This window comes from Gymnoscopelus braueri (assembly GCF_963280865.1).
Source record: "Gymnoscopelus braueri genome assembly, chromosome: 19".
Lineage (NCBI taxonomy): Eukaryota > Metazoa > Chordata > Actinopteri > Myctophiformes > Myctophidae > Gymnoscopelus > Gymnoscopelus braueri.
Window position 1 is genome coordinate 33,048,198 of NC_137621.1, and position 24,260 is coordinate 33,072,457.

Sequence of the window (24,260 nt, forward strand, 5' to 3'; positions counted from 1 at the left end):
CATTACATACAACTCTTTAACGTTTTATTCAGTTACATTTATGTGAATGTTCATTGTACAGACATGTTTTGAAAAACTCCCTGGGAAAGTTTATAACTAATTGTATGCTGTATTGACAAACCGGATACTACTATGAGTGACTTGCATTTTGGAGACTTATGGTTTGTTGACTGTTGGATTTTATTTAATGGGGCTACAGTGATGCTTCTCAGACTTCAGGGTTCCTCTTGTAGACCTCATAGGCAAAATCTTCTGTATGCGCATAATCTTTACAGACGCCAATGTAATCAATCTCCAGCTGAAATTGACCATCTGCTTTGTCTCCCAAAGTAAATCCAATTGTGTTTATCTGCAAAAATAAGAAACAAGTGGCTAAGAATTAATTATTTAGTCACTAAATATTTAATTTACAAAAAAAGGGCTGCATGTGTGAATACAACACTACATTTGTGTGTGTTGTATTCAGAAATGCAGCAATGTTCTGTAGCTCTGGTAGGATTGCACGTTACAACTTGAAGTAATGTCATAGCATATTTCATACATAGTAATGTTAATGTATGTATTAGTGTTTAAATATTTCTGCTTTATGATGTTAAATGATTTTTATAAATTCCTTGCAAAAAAATAAATCTCTTTGCTGTACTACCTTGTCAAGCCAGAGTGGATGTTGGTCATCTTGTATTCTTCCACGATGTGCCAGGAAGAACTTGGAGAATGGTATCTGCCAGGGAGTAGGGGATATTTAAATATAAAAAAAGTTGTTATAAGCATTTTATGCTTTATTTAGATTGGAAAGTGTAGAGACACTGAGGACAGAGAAGAGACCTAACAGGAGTTGGATTAGAACTCAAAACAATTTAGACATTTAGCAGACGCTCTACATACAAGTGCGTCTGCTAAACAAATTAAAGCATGTTTAGTGCACTAACTGGCTGAGCCACCACCAGGCACCCCATTCCAAAAGGTCTGTCAGTTTCCAAGTTATGAACAGCATGTTAAGATTAGCTTGTATAGACATTTCTAAAAAATGAGTAATGCTAACAGGAGCTGTTTCAGGATTACATCATGTGCAATGTTTCACATGTCTTCTGATGCTCACCAAAAGGGAGTTTAAATGACTATAGGTTCCATCTGAAGCCTCAAATGGTGAAGATGTTAACTTTGATTCAACAACTAAAGACTTATTTATAGCATGACGATGGAGTATACCTTGACATCTTGCCAGTAGGGTCCTCCTCTGGTATACAAGAAGTAACTGTATACATCATCTTTCTGGTGGGAAAAGTAGGTTTCTGCTGCAATATTGATCATCCAAGGACGGCCGTCACCACGTACTCGTAGATGCAGTGTGTTGAATGTGGACCAATCATAGTGCTTCTTCCTCTCAAATGAAGCCTACAAATTGAATATTTTAAGGTTAATTATACTGAGATGATGGCATGCCCTTTTCAATTTCCATCCACCAGTCAGTGGTGGATGGGACAAAGGAGTAAGTCAGTCAGTGGTGGATAGGTTCTTAAATACAACTCTACTAAACAGTTAAATGTGATTTTCAGGATGATTTTGTCATGTTAAAATTATTTTAAGCCATTAATAGAAAATATAGAGGCAAAAACTAAGTTTCAAAGTGCTTTAAATTAAACTAATATAAATTAAAACATGATTAAAGAACAAGTCTTTAATTTGTGTATGCAAGTGGTCTGGGGCAAATTATGAAACCTTCAGTAGAAACATGGACCAGCCACAGTCATAATTGTTAACTTCCCATCCTGATTGATTGAATTCACAAAAGATGAAATGAGCAGTGAGCAGCATCACTGGATACTAACCAGTGGTTGCTTTGAGCGCATTGTGCAGTATCCACTGTAGCGTGTTTCTCCATCCCTTGGAGGAGCAGAACACAGAGTCCCATAGAAAAAACAGGTATTGTTGTTCCTTCCAAGTTTCAAGTAGGCTTCACTCTGGCCTCCTATCTCATGGTCTGAGGACACCGTCCACTGCTCCAGGTCCTCTGGCCCTCTGAATTCCCATCTTACTAGAGTCTGTTCAAGTATATGTTCAGTAAGTGGTTTCCCCTCTGGACCGATCCAACGGTCGAAAAACTCTCGTTTCAACAGTGCAAAATTCTTCTTTATACCCGCCAAGCCTTTTCCGAAGTCTACTTTGATCTTCCAAAGAGGAGTGGTGTCTTTGGTCTGACCAGGCCGTTTGTATTGGCCCTGAATCATAGACCTTGTGGCCACAGTTACAGGATAGATGGAATGGACCAAGATCTTCCTATGGTGCATGGAGGCTAGCAGCCTCACTGGAGTTAGATGATTAATCCTTGACAGGGACATTTTTACTTGTCATGCAGCAATTTCCTGTTGGATGAAAGAGAAATTGTATAGAACTTAAAAGTCTGAATTCAAATAACTTTGCTTTTAAAGTGAGCTTAGAATTTAATTCAATTGTCCTGACAGTTTATCACAGTCATCATCATTATTCTATTCTTATTTCAAATGGTGGTGAGGGTGATGCTTGCTTTTGAATCGTTGTTACTATTAACTGTATAATACAGTTAATAGTATAATACAATTAATAGTTATGTTATAAATACTGTCATTGTCACAATCTGTAGCATGCAGTCTGTATTAACTAGGCCGATGCTGCCCATGCAGTGCAAGCTGTACCGGTTGCCAGAGTCCTTAATGCATTACCATTTAGCATAGAGGCCCATATCTATTAATCACATCATAATGACGTCAGCCATGTCCTGTACTATGACGTCATATTGATGACATCAGGGATATATCCATTATATCCATCCATATAGGGGATTTGGGGATTTTATAAATATTTTCATCCAATCGACTCACTCACACATGCATGAGGAGATATAGCTCCATTAAGAACCTCAGCTCCGAGATGAGCTGTATAGCGGAGTGAGAGGTTCTTAATGGAGCTAGCGGAGATAAGTTATCTCCGTCTAGTAGTAGACAGATACTGGGCAGCGTGTGACTGTGAACTAAAGCTTTAACTTACCTAACTGGACATGGCTTCATTGCAGCATTGGAAATGCTGGACCTCCAGGAGGCCTACTAGTATCTTGTTTTATGGCTTATGTTTCTCAATATCCGCAAAGTGAGTAACGGTATTTATTGTATAGTAACTAAATACAACCTATCAATATGTGGATCTCATATCCACCATAGATGATATCCACGCACGAACTTAATCAAGGACACCAGTCCTAGCAGCGGAAATGGGCTACGTTCAGCAGCAGCTCTAACGGAAGCACAGATGTCACAGATTTTTCTTACGATCTTCCTCAACAATTTCTGAACGTTAACCATTATCAGTGTCCTGAACGCACCCCTGGTGCAACAATGTTCACCGTCCTGACTCCTGAGTGACACACTCCATAACGATCGTTCCCGATTTGTCATTGTTTTTTTTATCTGAAAACACTCAGACATGCATGCGCGCGCGCATCAAGATTCATATTTGCATTTGATTTTGAATCTCCTCTGGCTGTATTTTTTTAATTTTCGTTTGTTTGATAAAGATGATATGCCAAACGCGCGCCCAGGCGCCCGTGTGTGTATTTATTTATTTGAGTGCGCATGCTCTGTAATGTCTGTGCGTAGCGCCGTTCCTTGCGTGCGTCAGAGTTGCCATGTCCTCTTATTATAAGTTGCTTGTAAATAGTTGCGGGTTGCGTTTTTTGGGCTTGTTTCTAAAGTGTAGTTGCTTATTTGGGCTTGTTTCATAATGTTGTTTCAACCAGTTGTTCTTAAACATTTTCATGTCAAGGAACCCCAAATTAATATGTATTTGAATGCACAGACCACCCCCCCCCCCATCTGAAAATATTTTGTTGGTTACTTATTTTTCTTGCAAAATATGGCAACACTGGCGTCGGTGCGTCCAGTCCACTGGTTTACCATCAAACATTCAGACGACACAGAGGTAGCACCGTTAGCCTCTCCGCGCTAATCATGGTTAATGTAAAGAAACGGAAAGGTCGCGTCGTGATTGACTCTGATTCCGAAGACAGTGCGAGCGACGATAACTTAGATCAGGTAACGAAACACGACGTTCCTTATTTTGTCGTAATGTTCATTGTTTACGTTGTCAACGCTTTGAGGTGAAGCTAACGGATGATAGCTATAGCCTCTGATTGTGCTTTGCCTGGCAGTGTTGCCATGTCCGGTTATTATAAGCGATTTTTGGGATTATTTTTCTATAAAGTTGATCGAAAGTATTGATGGTTGCGTTTTTTTCGGGCTTGTTAAAGTGTAGTTGCTTATTTGGGCTTGTTTCCTATTGTTGTTTAAACCAGTGTTTCTTAAACATTTTCATGCCTAGGACCCCCAAATTAATGTGTATTTGTTGGCGGACCCCCATTTGAAAATATGTTATGCCAGGGAGTCATGGACCCCCATACAAGATTTGTGTTTAAAAAAGAAACATATTTTACACTGCTTTTCCTCATGATTTTTTTTGAAAATAGCATATGCGACACGTCGTGAGCTTGTTTGATCCCCTATTTTCTGATAAATAACCGTGGCCTGGTTGCTTCTTTTGGGCTTGTATTCTTGGTTGCTACCTGGTTGCTTATTTCTTTCACAAAATCTGGCAACACTGTTGCCTGGCCTTGCCTTGGTGAAAGTGGGCTCAGTCTATTGACTGGAACACGACACTTAAACAGTGGTGTTATTACCCCTCCTGGAATGACTATACATCCCCTGAACTGCAGCAGTTGTCTTTTTAGCATTGGTCTTTTGCTTAAATTAATGAACAGACCATCTCTTCAGCAGAATGCTATTATTTAGCCAAGCTTTAGGCTGCTGCAGCTAACTAGCTACGCCAGTGTTGCATTTCAAGAACACAACATTTATGAAGCCTATTTCAACATGTGTTACTACTCGTTTATTTGTTATTACTATCGTGCATGTGATGTTTTTTTTGCATAGTATTGTATATTTGTCTGTCAGTAAATGTGTCTTATGTATATTGAATGCACATGGACCCCAATGGAAATGAGCCATAGTGCTTTCTTGGGTTAAATCATGTTTTAGCATCCCTTTGTATAGAGCCGTACTTTTTGTGCTGCAAAAAAAAAGTATTCATATCAAAGCAGGAAAACACCGCGCCAAAGGCTTGGCTTGGCACGGACTGGTTTCGTGTACTTGACTGCTTCACACTGTGTATCGATGGTTCTCAAACGTTTACATTGCAGGGTCTCCCCTTAACTTGTATACCGTCAGAGTTACAGACACGTTAGGGTCAATTTAGAACCCCCTCAAGGAACCCAGAGAGTCCCACTTGTAGAATCACTGCTGTATATCACGGATGTTTAGCTTTCTGGTTTGAAGGGGGGGGGGTTAGAAAGTCTGCATGGCATTCGCAGTCGATTTACTACTTATCTCTCGAATGACGTCATGGGCGCAGAGCCAGAATTCTATTTCGGTGTTGTTGACAAACATCAGCCAGCTATATCTGTCTGACCAAGTGTTCTCTATAGTCTTTGAGTTGAAAAGACTGAAAACTGAACCTCACAGGGTTGCACCTGGTTTAGTGTTTTTCTTTCCCTTAGAATATTTGTACGTGCACACTGCCCAGGCACAAGTAGCCATGTATGTAGCCCTCATGTCATGTGTAAGCAAAACGCATGCAGTCACTTAAACCAGCATTGTGGCATTAATGAGCTAAGGGAAGTTAACTGTGCTTTTCTGATTTCATCAAGGAAACTGCATTTTTTGCTCTTGATTTGTACTATGTAACAGTATCAAGTGACTATTCGTTAATGAGGGTTCTATTGTCAGTATGTGGTCGTGCTTTTTCAGACTTTTTGATGAAGACTGCTATGATGGTCACTTGGTCAGATGTTTTTGCAACATCTTACATTCACATTTGCATAGCCACGTCTCCAGTATGAACTTCAACCACCCTGTGTTTCTGCAGTGTTGCATATTATTCTTTTCTATAAATTGAAATACAATTCCTGGATTTTTGTCACTAAACCATATTCCTTTTCAATTACAGGAGCTTTTGTCATTGGCAAAGAGGAAGAGAGTTGACTCAGGTGAACAGGAAGAGCCAGTCAGTAAGCCTGCTGCTTCTACAGATTCAGAGACATCAGATAGTGATGATGAGGTATGACAACAATGGCTCCACCAGATTTAAATGGTCTTCTCCCAACTATGGCCTAAAGTTGAAAATTGAGCCCATACAAGCAAATCAATCACTAGGGCCATCTCTTTTCAGACATAAAAGCTTAGTTGGCATTCTGTCACATTAACCTCAACTTTCCTCACAGTATCAACCTCTTGTCTTTATTATGTTAGTTTATATGTATAAATGTAAGCAACATTTTTTTATTTGATGATATACACAATGTTTCAATGCTTTGTACAGTGGACCGTCGGTGGCACCAAAGGCAAGAAGAAGGTTAAGCAAGGGAAAGGGTCGGATAAGAAGAACACTACAAAGAAGAAAGTAAATAAAGCTGCTGCGTCTGGTAGTTCTGATGGCGACAGTTCAGCTGAGAGCTCTGCTCCGGAGGAGGGTAAGTTGCATCTGTGGTGAAATGTGGGGAGAACAAAGTACTAAAGAATACGCAGAAGAAGGAAGGCACTGGAGCAAACTCTGACAATTTAAGCCTTTTTTATTTACAGGGTGCAGGCAAATATCGTGAAACGTGACCATGTTTCAATGTCAATATATCTTCATCAGATCATGACCTGCCTGCACCTTGTAAATAAAAAAGGCTTTAATTGTCCGAGTTTGCTCCAGTGCCGGCCTTCTTCTACACATACCAGTCGCACCGGATGCACTGGACCAGCCTGAATTTGGCTTGAGGGGCGGTGGAACCCCTTTGTTCTTGACCAGAGAATATTCCTTGTAGCCTTCTCCACAGTCACAATATAACATATAACTTCTTCAGAATGTGTGAGTCGCTCTGAATAAGGCTGTCAGTTAAATGCCTGATGTGCAAAAATATAACCAGAATCACTGAAATCCGGCCAATAAATAAAACACATAGAATTTGGAGGTACAGAGACATTTTGAATGATAGACCTCATAGAGTGAAGAGGGACAGTGCAAGGCATACCAACAGCAGTCTGATGGTGTGGACATTATATATGCCCCCTCTTTTTGAATTGAACAGTTGGTATTCTGCAGTGATGTGTGTTCAAGCTGTGTGCTATGCACTGAACCTGCAGCTATAGACAAGGATTGCATTGGTCTAATGTACCTTGTTCATTTGTAGAATAATTTCTCGTGGCTGTCATTAGGTGACTCATCTACTTATCCTACTTATCCTAGCTGGCATGTAGGGCAGCAACTAATCTGTATTTGGGAGATGTGGGCTATTTACATTCCCCCCCCCTTCTACACTGTAGGGTCCTTTGATGTTTTGTGTGTGTGTGTGCTCGCACGTGCAAGCGCACTTATGCATGCGTGTTACCTGTGTGTGGCGTTGACAGACACTATGTGGCGTTGACAGACACTATGTGGGCATTTGTGTTATTTTTGTGTGTTTGTGGGGAAGAGGGGTCATTAATACTGTTACTGTACTGTACCATTGTACTGTACCATTGTTGTATTTTAATGTGACATTTAGTTTGCAGCTACATGAAATGTTCTATACAAATAAAATTGACTTGGCTTATAGTTGGAAATACATAGCTGTTTTCCAGCTCAGGAAAAGTTAATAAAATTGCTCTGAAATGGTACCGGATCAAAAGATTTAAGGCGGTTACACACCGGCGAATATGCGAATATACGCAAAATTCGGACTCGTTCCGAATAATTATAAGACTCTTTTTAGCTTTTTCGCTCCATGTAAACTTGCATTGACTTTATAAGGTTTTTAAAAAAAACGTATTATTCGCATGAAAAAAATCGTCCCGGTGTGTAAGGACCTTTAGAATTGCCATAAAAATGTGTTGTGGTGTTTTAAGTTGAGCATGACCACTAGTATCAGGTACAATAATGATTGCCCTAATAAAATTATCCTGATTGCTTGCGTCCCATCTAAGGCAGACCTGAAAACAAGACCCAGAGATTAAAATTGTCTATAAAATAGAAAGCATCACATAACTAAACAAAAAAAACGTGGACACGGCACAGCATTGGAATTCCATTTGTTCTAATTATTTTGTGTTTATATTTTTTGTAGGTCACTCCGAATAAGAGTGTCAGCTTAAATGTGTAAATGATCCCCATGTATTCCCATAACTTTACAGTGTACTGGTGACCATTTGAAGAAGGGGAACTTATCATAGTCTTATTTTCTCCCCATCAGGCGAGGTCTCAGACTCAGAGAGCAACAGTTCCTCCTCCAGTTCGGACTCAGATTCCTCCTCTGAGGACGATGTTTTCCGGGACGGTTACGGTGACGACCTGATGGGAGATGAGGAGGACAGAGCTCGGCTGGAGCAGATGACAGAGAAGGAAAGGGAACAGGAGCTGTTCAACCGAATTGAGAAGAGAGAGGTGCTAAAAAGACGGTAAGTGCGTTTGCTTTCCAAGTTGTCTCTTTCTCAGCTACTGTACGGGTTGAAAGAAAAGTTGTTTATTTTGTAAAAGACGAGCAACAAAATGAAACCCATCTACTAGGGATATTAACTAGAGATGCCGCGATCCGATTAACAGATCGGATATCGGCCCGATAACAGCTAAAAAATGGAAATCGCAGCGAAAATGCCGATCAAACACTCCATTCCAGTACTCCACTCCAGCAGTTCTATGCAGCACTTCTAACCAGCACGCTGTGAAACTTTGTTGACTATGATTCTGGAGAGGTTATATTCTCTGTTTGAGTAATATCACTTGATCAATCCTTTTTTAACATTTAGTTTTAACATAACATCAGTAATAAAAAGTAAAGATAATAAAAAGCGCGGACCGTGGTCGTGGCCGCGCGCCACATGTTGTACAGGCTGACACATTCTCCGTGCAAGCAACACAGAAGTGCGTTGCCCTTCTTATCTTCATCATCCTACAGCGTCACACAAAGCATCAAAAGTAGATCTACAAGCTCTATGAGTTTTCCACCCGACAGAGACAATATTATGTACTGTATAGTCCCTGTCACTGCCAACCCTAACCGATATTGGGGAGGGTGTAGACTAGAGACAACCACTTTTTTCTGCCGACTCTGTTTTTGTCCGTCTCTTCCTCACTCATTCTCCCCTCTCCTCCCCTCTCCTCCAGGCCAGTGGTTTTCAACCCTTTTCATATCAAGGTCCATTATTTATTTCACATTTAAGCCACGGATCCCACCATTTGATGAGATTTAGACTCTCAGACCCAAAAGTTTAAAACTAGAATATTTTGTTATCGTTGGATAAGACTAAACAATGCGACTACTTTTTCCACCACTGCTCTCTCGAACCTGGTGATTAATCATTAACCCACAGGATTTATTATTGTCCGTCTTATTAAAAAAGACAATGCCTACATAAAAGGGAAACTTTTGCAACATGGCATAGCTGTCCATCGAGGCTCTTTACACTGATAGGGACGCATTTGGGATAAAAGAGAAAGTGATTCAGACATGCAGCAAAATACTTTTCTTTTCTTTTTTCTGAGTGGTGTGCGGACCGAGAGGTGCGCGGGGGGATCGGACCGGATAATAATAATATATTAGATAATAATAATAATACACTTTATTTATATAGCACCTTTCATAACATAAATGCAGCTAGAAGTGCTTTACAGAGCAACAAAAAAATATATATATTTTTTTTTTAGATAGACAGTATAGAGACTATTATGTGACATATCGGATCGGAATTAATCGGATCGGATCTGTTTTGAAGCTGCCTGATCGGATCGCAAAAACCTTGATCGCAGCACCTCTGATATTAACACATCGGTGCCAAACACGGTTCAAACCGTGTTTTAACAGAGTAGCGCTTAGGTGCCGAACACGGTTCAAACCGTGTTTTCAGTCTTTTAGTTTTTTTCCACACGGGGGGGGGGGGGGGGGCTGGAGCAGCTCTGGAATCACCCACGGTGACTCTGAGAAGGAAGGGACAGATGTATCACCCTGCCAAAAAACATGGCTCCCCATCCGCTTCTGTTCTCCTTCTCTAAAACCCCTGTAGCTCCGAAACCTTTTACATTGGGGAAAACGACTCATTTTGTAAGCACGATCGCTGCGCCATTGTGACTCGTGTGAGAGATGTTATCGTTCCAGGCGTTAGACAGGACCATCGTGCACCCTGCACGCATGCATCGTTTCACATGGATTGCTCGTCGTGGAGTCTACAGCTTAAACAGCGCCGCGCAACGGTGAGATTTATGGCACCGAACGTAATCTGTTATTCTGGCACCGAATGTGTTAAGATGAGTCGAAAGTCGACTCGATTTTCGACTCGTTGCTCCTGTCGATTCTAAAAATAGAAAAAAAAATAACAGTGCTGTCGCCTCACAGCTAGAAAGTCCTGGGTTCGATTCCCGCCGGGGACGCTGTGGGCACTGGGGGCGTGTTCTCTCCTCCGACTTCCACGTCATCAGTGCCCATACCCTAGGTGGGGTTGGTGAAAGGGCCTTTAAGTGTGGACTTTGCATGTTCTCCCCGTGTCCCCTAGGGTAAGTGCCCTCACAAAAAACATGCAGTAATCTTGGTGTCTATACTGCCTCCCCCCTGGTCAGCCGGGGCGCCTGATGGAGGGGAATGGAACTGGTTGGAATAACGTGTCCTTCCACACGCTACGTCCTACCGGGGAAACTGCCCCCTGTCAGGTGATAAGAAGCGGCCTGCTCACTCCTCATGCGTTGAAGGAAGCATGAGCTCAGTTCGGGGCTCTCCCAAGGCTGGCAGAGGGAGAGTAGCGCCCAGGATTACAAGCTTAGACAATTGGCACTGGTTGAAAAATAGGCTACAAAATCGTGGGATAAACATTTTGTGAAAAAGAAAAAGAAATGGAAAAATAATCTTTAAACATTTTTTTGTCATTTAATTTTTTACCAAAAATGTTTTAATGGCTTGTTCAAAAATGTAATAAACGTTGCTGTTTTCCAAAATAGCCAGTTCAAAATGTAAAAAAGTATAATTTTTTTTTCCAAATGGGAGAGGAACAGTTAGGTCTGTGTGTGATTGCCGAAGATATTATGCCTACTATTAGCGTTCTCGAGGGGAAAGGGAAAGGCTTCCGTGACCTGATGGCATTTCTAGAATACACCGTGCCCTGTCGCCAAACTATGACAGCGCGACAAGAGAGTGAACGTTCGCTGAGGAAACCGGAACAATCGCTCCATAACTCACTCGCCCCCATTTTTTTTACTGAGGTTACTTTTAGGAGTACCTGGTGCCGACCATTTCCAGGTCGCCGGATTTGATCTGGGGCGTTTTTTGGGGACGAGCACTCTTGTATTCGCTGAGGTAACCGGAACGTTCCGTAAGATGTTATAAAAGTTTACAGGTAGCTACATATACGTGTTGTGGTGTTACTATTATTATTTGGCATCGGGAAGGAGAGCTGAGTCTGACATCATTCTTACTAATTTGTCAAATGTAGGCCTCGTTAGTTATAGGCTGTTGTAGCGTACGGATTAAACAAATGTTCTGCATTAATAAACACATGTTTATAAAATAAAGTCTCATTTTTATTATCATTAGGGCTTTGATACAAATTCAAAACATGAAGGCTGCAGTTGTGGTGCTTAAAGGAAAGCGCAGTTTGCGCTCTCCTCTCAACTGCGAAGCAAAAATATATATAATTAAGGAAAATTTATCGACACATTGATAAATGCCCCCGACACGCGAAATACTGAGTCGTTAACATCCTTACTATCTACAGTAGAGCGGTTTACTTTCTATATAGAATGCAACTCTGCAAGCTTTTTAAAGACAGGGCAGACGGGGAGCCAATGTAAAGATCTGAGAACTGTGTGATATGTTCCACTTTCTTGGTATTAGTAAGGACTGGAGCAGCAGTGTTCTGTGAGTCAACTGCTTGAAACTGGCTTCTGATACTGTAATTCAACACGAGTGAACGTTGCCGTGGTTTTTGTCTTTGCAGTTGAAGGTGTGGATTGATTTGAAAAGTATTTCTTGTCCTTCGAGAAAAGCTTCAAATTAGTTCTGGTGAGGTGAATGATAGCTGTAGAATTTGATAATTTTAAGGTGGTCTTATCACCTAGATGATGAAAATAATCATTAAAAACTCCTTAAAAATGTAAAGTTTTCATGCCGTAAAAATGTAAAGTATTCATGACTTAAAGGCAATAGGCTAAACATTCAATAAGGTATGATCTTTTTATATCAATTTATGTTGACCGTATCTGATTTTGTGGTAGTTATACTGTTAACAGTTGCTGTGTGCTGTTTTTAATATTGTTTTTCTCCTCAATAGGTTTGAAATTAAAAAGAAACTGAAGACCGCAAAGAAGAAGGAAAAGGAGGAGAAGAAAAAGAAGCAGGAGGAAGAGCAAGAAAAAAGGAAGCTATCTCAGGTCCCAGACCCTCAAGTGGTGGGTACAGTCCTGTTGGCATTTCACACATTGCTTATGGGTGGCACGTTCATCTGTTTGATTTGTTCTTAAGAGTGGTGCCGGTAACCATTAAAAAGCCCACATTCCGATCATCCAAAGTGTGCAGAAAGTCTCATGGATAAAATCACCACAGCACCATATTATGGTTCAGTGTTTTCAAAACTTGAAAGAATGTAATATTGACAGAATTTGTTAGAGCTGTGGTTTGTGTGAGAGAGAGCACACTTTTGTTTTTCTTTTTTTTTTCTACGGATTTTTGGCAGTTTTTTGTTTCTTTCTCCAAACCCAGGTATATTAAGTATTGTTCTTTTGGTAGCGGCAAACTTGTCTAGTAGAGGGATGGGAAAGGTGGGGGAGAGAGTAGGGGAGTGAGATGCAGCAAATGGTCGAGCCAGCCCGGGAATCGAACCGGGGACTTGCTGTCAGGCATGTCAGCATATGTGGTACGCCTACCTAACCACACGGCTATCGGGTTGTCCCAATGTCATATTAACTCATTCACTGCCTCTGACGTAATTAACCAATACTGCCACTGACGTAAAAAAACGTATTTTTTTAATGCAAATTTGACCCAAAGACCAAGGAAATATGATTTGTCTAAGATCTAGACTCCCATCCACTTCCTTGTTAACTTAAAACTTAAAAATTCTGTATCTCGGCTCCTGAGTACTTTTTTTTTTTCAATGAAAAATCTCTGGCAGTGGGCAAACGCAAAAACCCCCCAGAATTTTCACATTGTCTTTTCAACTTCCACCCCTCTCTAGGTCATGTCACACAACAAGGAGAGACGATCCAAACGTGACGAAAAGCTTGACAAGAAGTCCCAAGCCATGGAAGAACTGAAAGCTGAGCGTGAGAAGAAGAAAAACAGAACAGGTTGGCACACGGTCATAGTCCTATTTCTATTCTTGTGTTATAGCCCTTAAAGGAGCATTTCACCCCTGGAAGAAGTTTTCGGTCTTTTAATGAAGTTTAGGAGTCAAGAAACAAGATCCTGGGTTTTTTTGTGTGAATAATCTGTGTTTTTAGATATCTAGTAATCTTCGCATTCTTCGTGACGTTATTTGCGTCATGAGAGATATGTCTCATTCCTTTCCGCACTACATGTTGTCTTGACGCGTCTCAGTCAGACCAGCTCCAAACGACAGCCCCCGTAACACTTTGTTCAACCTTCTTTCGCCACTCGGCTACTCCCATTAGCTGCGGCCAGCAGGCAACCCCCCTTGCAGAGTGAGGCATTACTTTACCTGAGTTATCTTCTGATAGTTGTACTTGAATGTTGACATGAAATAATAATCCTGTGTAGTGTTTCATAAGCGCAAGCTTGAAAAAAAATACAGCGTGGAGTGGCAGCGCTGGTAAACAAACACTGTCGCAAAGGCTAGGATCATAATACCAAGGATTCGACAGTGATGTCAATACTATGCGACACGGAAGTAGAACAGTAGGAAGATACCAAGGATGTGCCAGTGATATGACATCACTAACGAATCCTTGGACATATATGTAACTAGATGAACGTGTGCGAGTACAGCCAGTGTTGCCAGATATTGTGAGAGAAATAAGCAGCCAGGTCTATGAAAACAAGCCCAAAAGAAGATAACTAGGCCAAGAGCACTTTACCTAGACATGGGATATTATATATTTGAAAATTGCCGATCTACAAGCTCACAACGCTTCGCGACCCATTGTGAGCTTGTGAGCTTGTAGATCTGCTATTTACAAAAAAATCTTGAGGGGGAAAAAGTGCAAAATGTGGATTTTTTTTTTTTTTTTTTTACTTTTTATTGGATTTTTCAGAACATGAAAACAAACATACACAAAAAAAGAAAAGACTAGCACATTACTAACAAACAAACCGAACATACAAAACATACAAATACAAACATATAAGGGGAAATGTGGAATATTTTTGACACATATTTGTTAGGGGCTCCCTGGCACAAATTATAATTTCAGATGGGGGTCTGTGGAAAAATATGAACATGTTTGAGAACCACTGGTTTAAACAACAATCAAAACATTTGGAAACAAGCCCAAATATCAACTACATTTTAGAAAGAAGCCGCTTATAATAAGCAGACATGGCGACACTGGCATGCTGTTTGGATGTTATTGTTGGAGATCACACCCACATGGAACCTCCCCTGCCACAAGGCACCAAAGCATTATGGTCATTGTAGTAATGCAGCAGTCCAGTCAAACCCTAGTCAAACACACAGATTTCATAATTTTTCTGGCCATAGGGTGCAAATTTTAAATTGTGCTACTGTTATCTACTACAAATACTATTACCATTGAGTGATTGCAGTTTCTTCCAGGGGTGAAATGCTCCTTTAACACATTGCATGCCAGTCGCGTAGATCTACGCGAACCTATTTAAAGCCGCAGCGTGCCAGTCGCGTAGATCTACGCGAACCGCCGATTCCCATGTTAACTCATTCACTGCCACAATTATTGCTGACCGCGTTTGCCCACTGCCAGAGATTTTTCATTTAAAAAAAAAAGTACTCAGGAGCCGAGATACAGAATTTTTAAGTTTTAAGTTAACAAGGAAGTGGATGGGAGTGTAGATCTTTAAACAATCATATCTCCTTGGTCTTTGGGTCAAATTTGAAAAAAAAACTAAAAAAAAAAAAAAAAAAAAAAAATTACGTTTTTTACGTCAGTGGCAGGATTGGTAAACGGGACAAATTACGTTTTTTACGTCAGTGGCAGTGAATGAGTTAAGTGCCCCAGGTGCACTTTCCGAATTTTTTTGATCCATTTCCGTTTCCGGTTTCCGGTCGGAAACGGAATTATTCGGGTTCCGGTTTTTTCGATCGTATCCGCTTCCTGTCTGGGATCCTGTTTAAAACTCGATTTTCTCTGGTTGTTGTTTTTCTCCTCGCTGATCACTGTTTACCGTTCATCGGCTGTAGCTTCAAGATGGCGGCACGGATTTGGAAACTGTTTTCGCTGACCGTTTCTCACGGATCCGCTGTGTGTTTAGAACCAAATGAACGCGCACTTTTAACTTATTTAGCGAGGTCTGTGGCGACATGAAAAAAACTAAAAAACAACAATAAAACGCTGGCACTGGTGAGTACATTATGAGATTAAACTCTGGCATGGAATGTGTTAAGTGGTATTGTTCTGGCAATAAAGAGGTTGGGACATTCTTATGCTGATCTTTGACTTCTCTGGCAAACAGCTGAACTGCTGGCTAAGCGTCAGCCCCTAAAGACAAGCGAAGTGTATTCTGATGATGAGGAAGAGGAAGAGGAAGATGACAAATCATCTATAAAAAGTGACCGGAGTTCACACTCTTCATCTTACGATGATGATGACGACGAGTGAGTATGAGTAACAAGACTAACAAAGAGCCAGTATGTGTGAGTCTTCATCTTGCATTTTGATGACTGCATGACCTCTCCTAAGCACCTGATAGACGTTAGACACACCACCACTCACGTATCTCTATTTTGATGATCTCCTTTTTGACCTACTTTTGAAATGTGTATATAACTTCTACTTTTATAACATGACAATCTACAGTCAAATTTACAAATGTTAATACTAAAGTGAACATTTATGTTGATTGTTCCTAAACCCTGTTATTCTCCTCTGGAATTCGAAAAGTGTATCTCTGGATGTCATGTCTTTCCAGCTAATCTAAGGTTTTGCACATCTCTCTGTTCTCCATCTCTCAATCTCTGCCTCCATATCCCTCTCACCATCTTAGTAAAGAGGAGACTCCACCAAAGTCCCAACCAGTATCACTCCCAGATGAGCTCAACAGAGTCCGCCTGTCCAGACACAAGTTGGAACGCTGGTGCCACATGCCCTTCTTTGCCAAGACTGTGACTGGGTGCTTCGTTAGGATAGGTATTGGGAACAGCAGTAGTAAACCAGTTTACAGGGTAAGTTGACCTCTAACATTGTGCTTAATGTCATGTGATTATCATATCCATGTGCTATTGCTATCCAATTGTATGTGTAGGTCCATTGAAAGATTTAATTTTAATTTATTTAACCTTTATTTATCCATGCAATCAATACGATTCCCAGCTTAGATTAAATTAAATTGTGTTGTTCTGTCCAGTTATATTCCTCTCTCTTTCCATTTAAAGGTTGCTGAAATAGTGGATGTGGTAGAGACGGCCAAAGTTTACCAGCTTGGAACATCGAGAACAAACAAAGGCTTACAATTAAGGTAGGAATCTTAGATTCCAACTAACAATGTACAAGGCAAAAACAAGTTCTACTATTAACCTTTACTCCCTGAATGTGTGACTTTCAATCTTATTCATATATGACAGGCATGGAGGCGACACGCGTGTCTTCAGACTTGAGTTTGTGTCAAATCAGGAGTTCACAGACAATGAGTTTATGAAGTGGAAAGAGGCGGTAAGTAATGGGAGGTAGTTTGGAAATAATAAATATACTTGATACATGAAACTTCAAAGCTTTTAAATGATGGTTTTGGTGCAGAAAAGGTTAGGGTATGAGAGACATTACAAGATCTGTCAACCCTGAAATAAGAGTTAAGTTTCTTTTTTCTTTGCAGATGATGGTTGCTTCGATGCAAGTCCCAACTCTTGATGAAATCACCAAAAAGGAGCAGTCCATCAAAGAGGCCATGAACTATAAGTTCAATGACAGAGACATAGAAGATGTATGTCAGTCCTCTTTGGTTTGTCTATGTTCTGGTCTGAAACATTATGCAGAGCAGAATTTTTTAAAATAATTTCTGCATCTGCTTTTCTTCACAGATTGTGAAAGAGAAGGACAGATTTCGAAAGTGTCCATCAAATTATGCCATGAAGAAAACTTCTCTCCTCAAAGATAAGGTACTGGGAAATACAGAAACATTGTGCTCTCTTCGTATTTGCTGCCTCTATCAGTGTTCTGTCTGAGTCATATATATGACAAGCAGGTGCTTAAGAAAGCGGCATCTATTAGAGCAGCAGACAGCTCTCATCCCCTGAATCCTGAATACAGGCTCTTGCCTTCCGACCAATGGTTAAAGGCCCCTGCAACTAGAAACAACAGGTACAAATTCTCATTTATACCTACTTCCATTCGTGCCATCAATAATGGAAGCAGGAGGAGGTAGCTGCTGTTCAGTTGTGGGGACAGTTTACAGGCTCATCACCATCTTGGGAGGATGGTAATGATGAGCTGATGTTTTTTTTTCTTCTTTTGTTCCTATGGTGCAATATGGTTGTGGTCTGCTGTCTACAATTGGCTGGTTGATTGGTTAGTTGTTGTCTTGCTGCGTGGACACATGATTATGATGATTATTGATGACATGATTATGATCTGGATGTGTTTGTTCTATGCATGTTTATTGTGTCTTTTAGAGTTCTTAATCTGCTTTGCTGCAGCACAAATTGACCAGTTTGGGATATAATAAACTTAACCTTGAACCTTCTGACTGTGCTGATCCCTCTCTTTTTTTGTGTTGGACTAAAGGCCATGGCAGAAGACAGAGGAGACGGTGATAAAGCTAAAACTATCCAGGACGAACTGAATGAGCTGGAGGAAAGAGCTGAAATGCTTGACAGGCAGAGGACCAAAAGCATCTCTGCAATCAGGTTTGTTTCAGAATCTTTGAGTTGTAAATAGTTTGTAACAAGGAACAACATTGGACTATTATTAGCTAATAAAAAGGACTTTGTTTTTAGGAGAGAATTTATTGTTCTTAACTTCACTGCCAAGGACGTAATAAACGTATTTTTTTCCAATTACCAATTCTGCCATGGACGTAAAAAACGTATTTATTTTATTTTATAAAAGATCTCACTGTTCTTTATCACTCGCAGTGACTACTTTCACTGTAACTCACCCGGATACGGAAATAACGTCAATCCCAAATTTCCGTTTCCGCCCACTTCCAGTTTAACTCTTTCACTGAAACTGCTCTTTCTCGACTTGCCTTTTTTTTCGCTGTGTTGCGCCAGACGCTCTGTTTTGAAACTGCTGCGAGGGGAGAAGGAAATGTCGCCGATGGAATATTCTTTCTCTGGGCCACACACGCGTACGCTGTGTGTTTACCAACAGTCGGACACTCGATCATAAGGGATGTACATTTTCTGTATCGTGCATCTTTGACAAGAAATGGCGTGTTTACATGGAGCTGACCCGGTTGAAATGTTAGTTGTCTGGGTGACTCAGACACATACTCTGTGTGTTTACAAACGATTGGACATGCGAGCATAATGTTTTTTATTTTTTGTGAAAGTAAAAAAAAAGGAAATTGCTGGCAGTGGGCATCATTAAAGATGGAAAAGCCCAAAAATATCAAATAAATAAATAAATGATGTTTAGCTTTACCTCACACTCATCTTACACATACTTTTTTACAATCCAGTTATATAAATCAGAGGAACAGAAGTTGGAACATCGTGGAATCTGAAAAGGCTTTAGTTGTAAGTAACATTCACTTCATATTCATATGATGATGATTTGCTTGTACAGTAAATTATGTTTTACAACATCTCTTAATGTTTATATTCTACTTCACTTCTTCCTCTCACAGGCTGAAGGACAAAGTATGAAGGGCCAACAACAACAATTGGACCCTTTCACCCGAAGACAGTGCAAACCCACTATGGTGTCTAATGTAAGCGTTCTTTATTTCCTTCACAGATTTAATTTAATCAAATTCTGTTGAGTTTATCTGGGTAATATAATATCATTGACCTTTGTGTTTTTAGGCCAGAGACCCATCTGTACATGCAGCTATCCTTGAACACCTAAACCAGAAATATGGCTCAGGGTCAGAAATGCAAGATCCCAACGCCGGAGACAGAGGCTACGTATGTAACTATGGTTCTATGAATCCTGGATGACTGCCAGAGGCAGTGCTTAACACTGGATGATATCCGTCTCACGCACGTGCAGTCGAGTAATTAATATCAACAAAGTCACAGCTGTGACATAATGACGGTGGGCGTGGAACGCAGTAGTCAGCGTACATAAGCCCACAGCCGTCATTAATGACTTCCCTGCGGAATCTTCTCGCGAGATGCATGTAAAATATTTTTCATTCAATTCCTTGAAGGGATCGTTTTGTCGCATTCCTAAGCCAATAATCTGGTGACCAGCGGACCGGAAGGCAGCAGTTCTGGTAGGAGATACAAAGGAGACTCTTTGTGTCTCCTACCGGAACCGCTGCTGGTCAACAAATAATTTGCTTAGGAATGCGACAAAAACTAAAAAATGTCCATGATTTCAAGTCTCCATGAGGTGACTAGTCGATAGAAAAAAAGTCATTTTGGGGGTCAACTATCCCTTTTAAGGCGGCAGCATATTCCTTGCAGAAATGAACTTTGGCAAGGTTAACACATTGGGTGCCAGAGGTTTATTAAAATATTATACGTTGAGTGCCAGCATTTCTTCCATCCACTTGCGTTATAAGTTTCGTGCTGTGAGAAGCCCCGACGCGGAAATGCATGTAAACAAAGCGTGCGTGCGAGACGGCGGAGGGTCCCGACTAACGCCTGGAACAATAATATTTCCAACGCGACCCTCCATTGCAGCGTGATCGCCGATCGAAAACGGCTCGTTTCCACCACATTAAAAAGAAATGGAGATATTAAGCTTTTAATCAAGGAGATAACATTGAAAACGCCGACCGGAAGGATTTTTGACATGGAGCCAGATCCAGCCTCTTCTTCTCAGAAACTCATTGGGTGATGTCAAAGTTTCGTTTTAGCGCCCCACGTGGCCCACATGTATAAAAATAGAATTGGGTCAAAAACGGTCCGGACCGTTTTCGGCACTTCTCGTTTGGACCCTCAAAAACGGTCCGGACCGTTTTTGGCATTCAATGTGTTAATAAGAAATTGTGACCGTTGACTGTGAATGAGAAGCGGGACTACTCCATGTGTGCGTGCTGCTGTCGGAGCTGTGCTGTACCTCTAGTCAGATATGAGTCACAGCTGGTATATTTCGGCAAATTAGTTTTGAAATATTTTCACTATTACAGAATCACTATGTAGCCTATTGAGAAATGCAGTTAGTTTACCACTGCGCCCAGGGTTGCATTGCTCATGGGACGGCCTTGCATCCCGTGCAGGAACCTATTTGACCAGGAGCACACGCAGGCACACACATAGATTTAAAACGACTTTAAATTCACACCTCAACAAAGTTTACAAAGGCTCCCGACTCACACCAGGTGAATTAACATAGGAATGAGCCTAGATGCATATCAATTGTCCATTGTGTGACCTGTAGTGTAGGTGTTAACACATTGACCGCCAGAGGTTAATCTCATAATGTACTCAACAGTGCCAACGTTTTATTGTTGTTTTTTGTTTTTTTCACGTCGCCATAGACCTCGTTAAAATCCTTAAGATTGAGCTGTGCACTGTTTGTAAACATCGCGGAGATCTCCCTGCGTCTACCAGTCCAAACCACGTGTCAAACGGAGCCGCCATGATGTAGTTAGAACGGTTTATGTTAAAGGTTTAATGACATTCACTTTTACACCACATTCAAAGTCTTTGTCCTGGTCCTTCAAAAGTGTACAAAAAGTTTTAAGTGAAAATTCCATTCCAGTGATCAATGGCAGGTGTTTTTCTCTCACATTTCTAAAGCCTTTTCAACTGCAATGAAAAAAGAAATCTTTGCCTGCGGGTGTCGCTGGTGAGGGATTTTACCTGTCAATCATCGCCTCTGCTCCGCCCCCCCCAAAGGAAAGGATAGGAGAGGGGAGGGGCGAGGAGGAGAGTGGGCGGGATTAATCGACTGTGACCTCACTGTCGAAGGGCCAAGCTCAGATTACTTTTCAGCCTAATTATTCAGAAAACCCCAGACCACAGAAAATCCACTGAATGTTCTAAGTTCAGGTTTTTTGGGTGTAATTGAGGTCATAAAACCCCAAATAAAACATTGAAAATAAAAAAAGTGAAAATGAATGTCATGACACCTTTAAACGGTGATCAGCGAGGAGAAAAACTACAATTGAAGAAAATGGCGTTTCAGTGTGCGCTTTAGAATGGATCCTTTTAGGGATCGGCAAAACGTGATCCAGAATAATTCCATTTCCGGTGGTGTTACAATGAAATGTTCCGTATAGAAAATTGAAAAAAAGTTTTTTTTTTTTTGAAAAAAAGGAAAAAGCACCACAGCCCTTGGGCTACGGGATCGGCGCTTTACGGTTGGATTTATCGGCCCGTAGGCTACGGGCCTGGCGGTGAGAGTATTAAGTGACGTGCGCGTCACGTCATTAAAATAGAGTGCAACCACGTTCCAATTCCAAACACTGACTGCGCCACCGAGTGCCCTGCCTCCCAAGATTTTTTACTAGCCAAACATTACAGCAGAGACATCAATGTAAATTATTGTGTGTGATTGGTCAGAAACAAGGTGCTTGTGATTTATAGTGTTACTGTTTAATTTCCACAATCTGTCGCCAACGGTACCATACACGGTTTACTTTTTTTTTGTTGCCAGAATATAGTAGTCTGGGGGACTACAAACACAACACATGGCAATTAATTAATTACAGCAAGATACAGGGTCCCCACGGTCATGAAATTCCTGGAAATATTTTGAAATTGAAAAAAAAAAAATCCAGTACTGGAAAAGTTTGGGAATTGATCAAAGGTCCTGGAATTTATCAAGGGTCCTGGAAAAATATTTGGCTATGCATTGTTTTTGGCTATTGATTTTGTTAATACAAAACATTTTCATAAACATGTATAACATTACACGAAATATGTAACATAAGTAGTTTTTCGCCGAACGGGCTGTGTGATGGCATATATTATTTAAATAAAATAAGTCATACGGATGCCATAATGAGTCTTCCAGTGAGCTATGCCCTAATTTTGAATGAAATTGTACTATTCTATATTCTATGCTTTATTTTTGCTACACTGCCTATCTTTGGGCATTCTACATAGGAGTAAGAGACACATTATTGCGCTGAATGATTGTTATATAGGCCTGGAAATTGGGCTAAATATTCTGGAAAAGTTTTGGAAAAGTTTTGGAAATTCATTGCTAAAAATGTGTGGGGACCCTGGAGATACACATCTTGTAAAATAGTAAGTAAATGGTGCATTTATGTAGCACATTTATCGAAAGCGCTTTACAATGTTCACACACACACACACACACACACACATTTACACAACGATGGCTGAGGTATTGCAGTGGCTTTCACTGAAGCTTCGTTTTAGCCCAATGTTATGGTAAATAACACTCTGTGGGGTGACAAACTGAGAATACATTATTATTACTGCCTTTAATGGAATTTTTGTTCTTGACCCAAAGATAATCTAGATTTTCCTTTCTGTGTTCTAGGGACAAGCTAAGGTAGACAAAGATGCCCCCAAACCAACCAGCGATCTTTCAGAAGACCTATTCAAAGTTCATGATTTTGATGTCAAGATTGACCTACAGGTTCCTAATGCAGGTGAGATGAACTCATGTACAGTATGTTCATTGTGCCATGTGGGTCATGATTATGTGAAATTTCCTTGATGTAATGGTGAGTGAAACGGTCTCTGCTTTGAAGAGAGACACAGCCAGCTATTGGTAAACCCTTTTTTTATATTTGCGTTATATAAAGGATTATTAATATTATATTCTTATGCTTTATTGCAGAGGCAAAGTCTCTCTCAGTGAGCTCAAACGCTCTTCCTGTGAAGGATGGTGCCCCCCGAAGGTCTCTCAATCTGGAGGACTACAAGAAAAGGAGGGGATTAATCTGATTGCTATGAGCCACTTGTTCAAAACCACATTGCATGTCCAACTGATTTGAATGTGTGTGCGTGAGTGAGTTGGTGAGAGAAAGCCGAGAGAATGCGTGAGTGAGACTGTGAGGACAGGATGTGTGTAAGTGTTGATACAAGAGACCACAGAGGACATATTGATTACTAAAGCTTAATCATTAAGCAAAGACGTTTTTATCAAGGATCTCTCCAGGAACACACGTGTCCAGAAGATAAACACGGACGTTAAATTGTGGGGAAAAAATGTTTTCTTCTTCTTTTTTTTTTGTTAGTTATTTGGAGTTTGTATTTAACTTCTCTCCCCTCATTTGGATGTAAGGGAGTACACTCTTTTCATATTTCTTTTTTTAATAAATATTGTTTTGGAAGGTTGTGGATATTGACCTTGAACAGGCAAGGACAATTATCCTCTGGGACTTTAATTTTCAGGTTACTCTGATATTACTGGACAGAACACTCGATGGAGCTGAATCAGCTTTTACCTCATCAACAGTGAATTACTTTGTACTTGTTCCTTTGTTTCCCTCCCAAGCATAGCAGCTCATGGTTTTTCATAGAGCTGATGGAGATCTTCCATGTATAACTCAGCTACAACCTACAACTTTTTCCCTTTGTTTAAACAAAGGAATATAGGAATGGGACGCATCTTGTCCGATTATATGTCAACTGGACAATGTCACTTTTTAACTATTTGAACCAGCCGGATTTAAGATGAAAACAAAAAACAAAAACACTTTTTTATGGATGATTAAAAGCATTGCGTTGTTCATTTTATCTCTAGTTTGGTTGTTCATGGGATAAATCCCCTCCCTACTTGCAGAGCAGATTCTACGTGTTACCAATTGTGTCCATAGTCAGTTCTTGTATTGATGTGGCATGCCATGTAAATATGCATTTTGGAGTGAGTGCGGAAAAATAAAGAGGCACTGTTTCATATGTCTTGTGTCTGTTTCAATTATCAATGTCCGGAAGCTAATTTAATGAAAAATGGTGGATGCCATAAAACTAACCATTGACTAATAGGCATACATT

General features: G+C 40.5%; 2 protein-coding genes across 2 annotated transcripts; one reads left to right on the forward strand and one right to left on the reverse strand.

Annotated features, from left to right (window-relative positions):
* Nucleotides 1-192: 192 nt before the first annotated feature.
* ndufaf1 (NADH:ubiquinone oxidoreductase complex assembly factor 1) lies at nucleotides 193-3,195 on the reverse strand. Its single transcript, XM_080414553.1, has 5 exons — nucleotides 3,025-3,195; nucleotides 1,830-2,363; nucleotides 1,210-1,395; nucleotides 647-721; nucleotides 193-349 (listed from the first exon to the last, which is right to left on the reverse strand). Exons 2-5 carry the CDS (start codon nucleotides 2,337-2,339, stop codon nucleotides 209-211), a joined length of 912 nt encoding a protein of 303 aa, XP_080270679.1. The 5' UTR covers nucleotides 2,340-2,363; nucleotides 3,025-3,195; the 3' UTR covers nucleotides 193-208.
* A 733-nt stretch (nucleotides 3,196-3,928) lies between these two features.
* On the forward strand, nucleotides 3,929-24,164 carry rtf1 (RTF1 homolog, Paf1/RNA polymerase II complex component). The gene is made up of 18 exons (XM_080414888.1): nucleotides 3,929-4,064; nucleotides 6,031-6,141; nucleotides 6,403-6,553; nucleotides 8,297-8,501; nucleotides 12,357-12,474; nucleotides 13,260-13,371; nucleotides 15,689-15,830; nucleotides 16,220-16,397; nucleotides 16,608-16,690; nucleotides 16,797-16,884; nucleotides 17,045-17,152; nucleotides 17,250-17,327; nucleotides 17,953-18,074; nucleotides 18,851-18,908; nucleotides 19,019-19,102; nucleotides 19,197-19,298; nucleotides 22,798-22,909; nucleotides 23,101-24,164. The coding sequence occupies exons 1-18, from the start codon at nucleotides 3,981-3,983 to the stop codon at nucleotides 23,205-23,207; spliced, it is 2,043 nt and encodes a 680-aa protein (XP_080271014.1). The 5' UTR covers nucleotides 3,929-3,980; the 3' UTR covers nucleotides 23,208-24,164.
* Nucleotides 24,165-24,260: the final 96 nt, after the last annotated feature.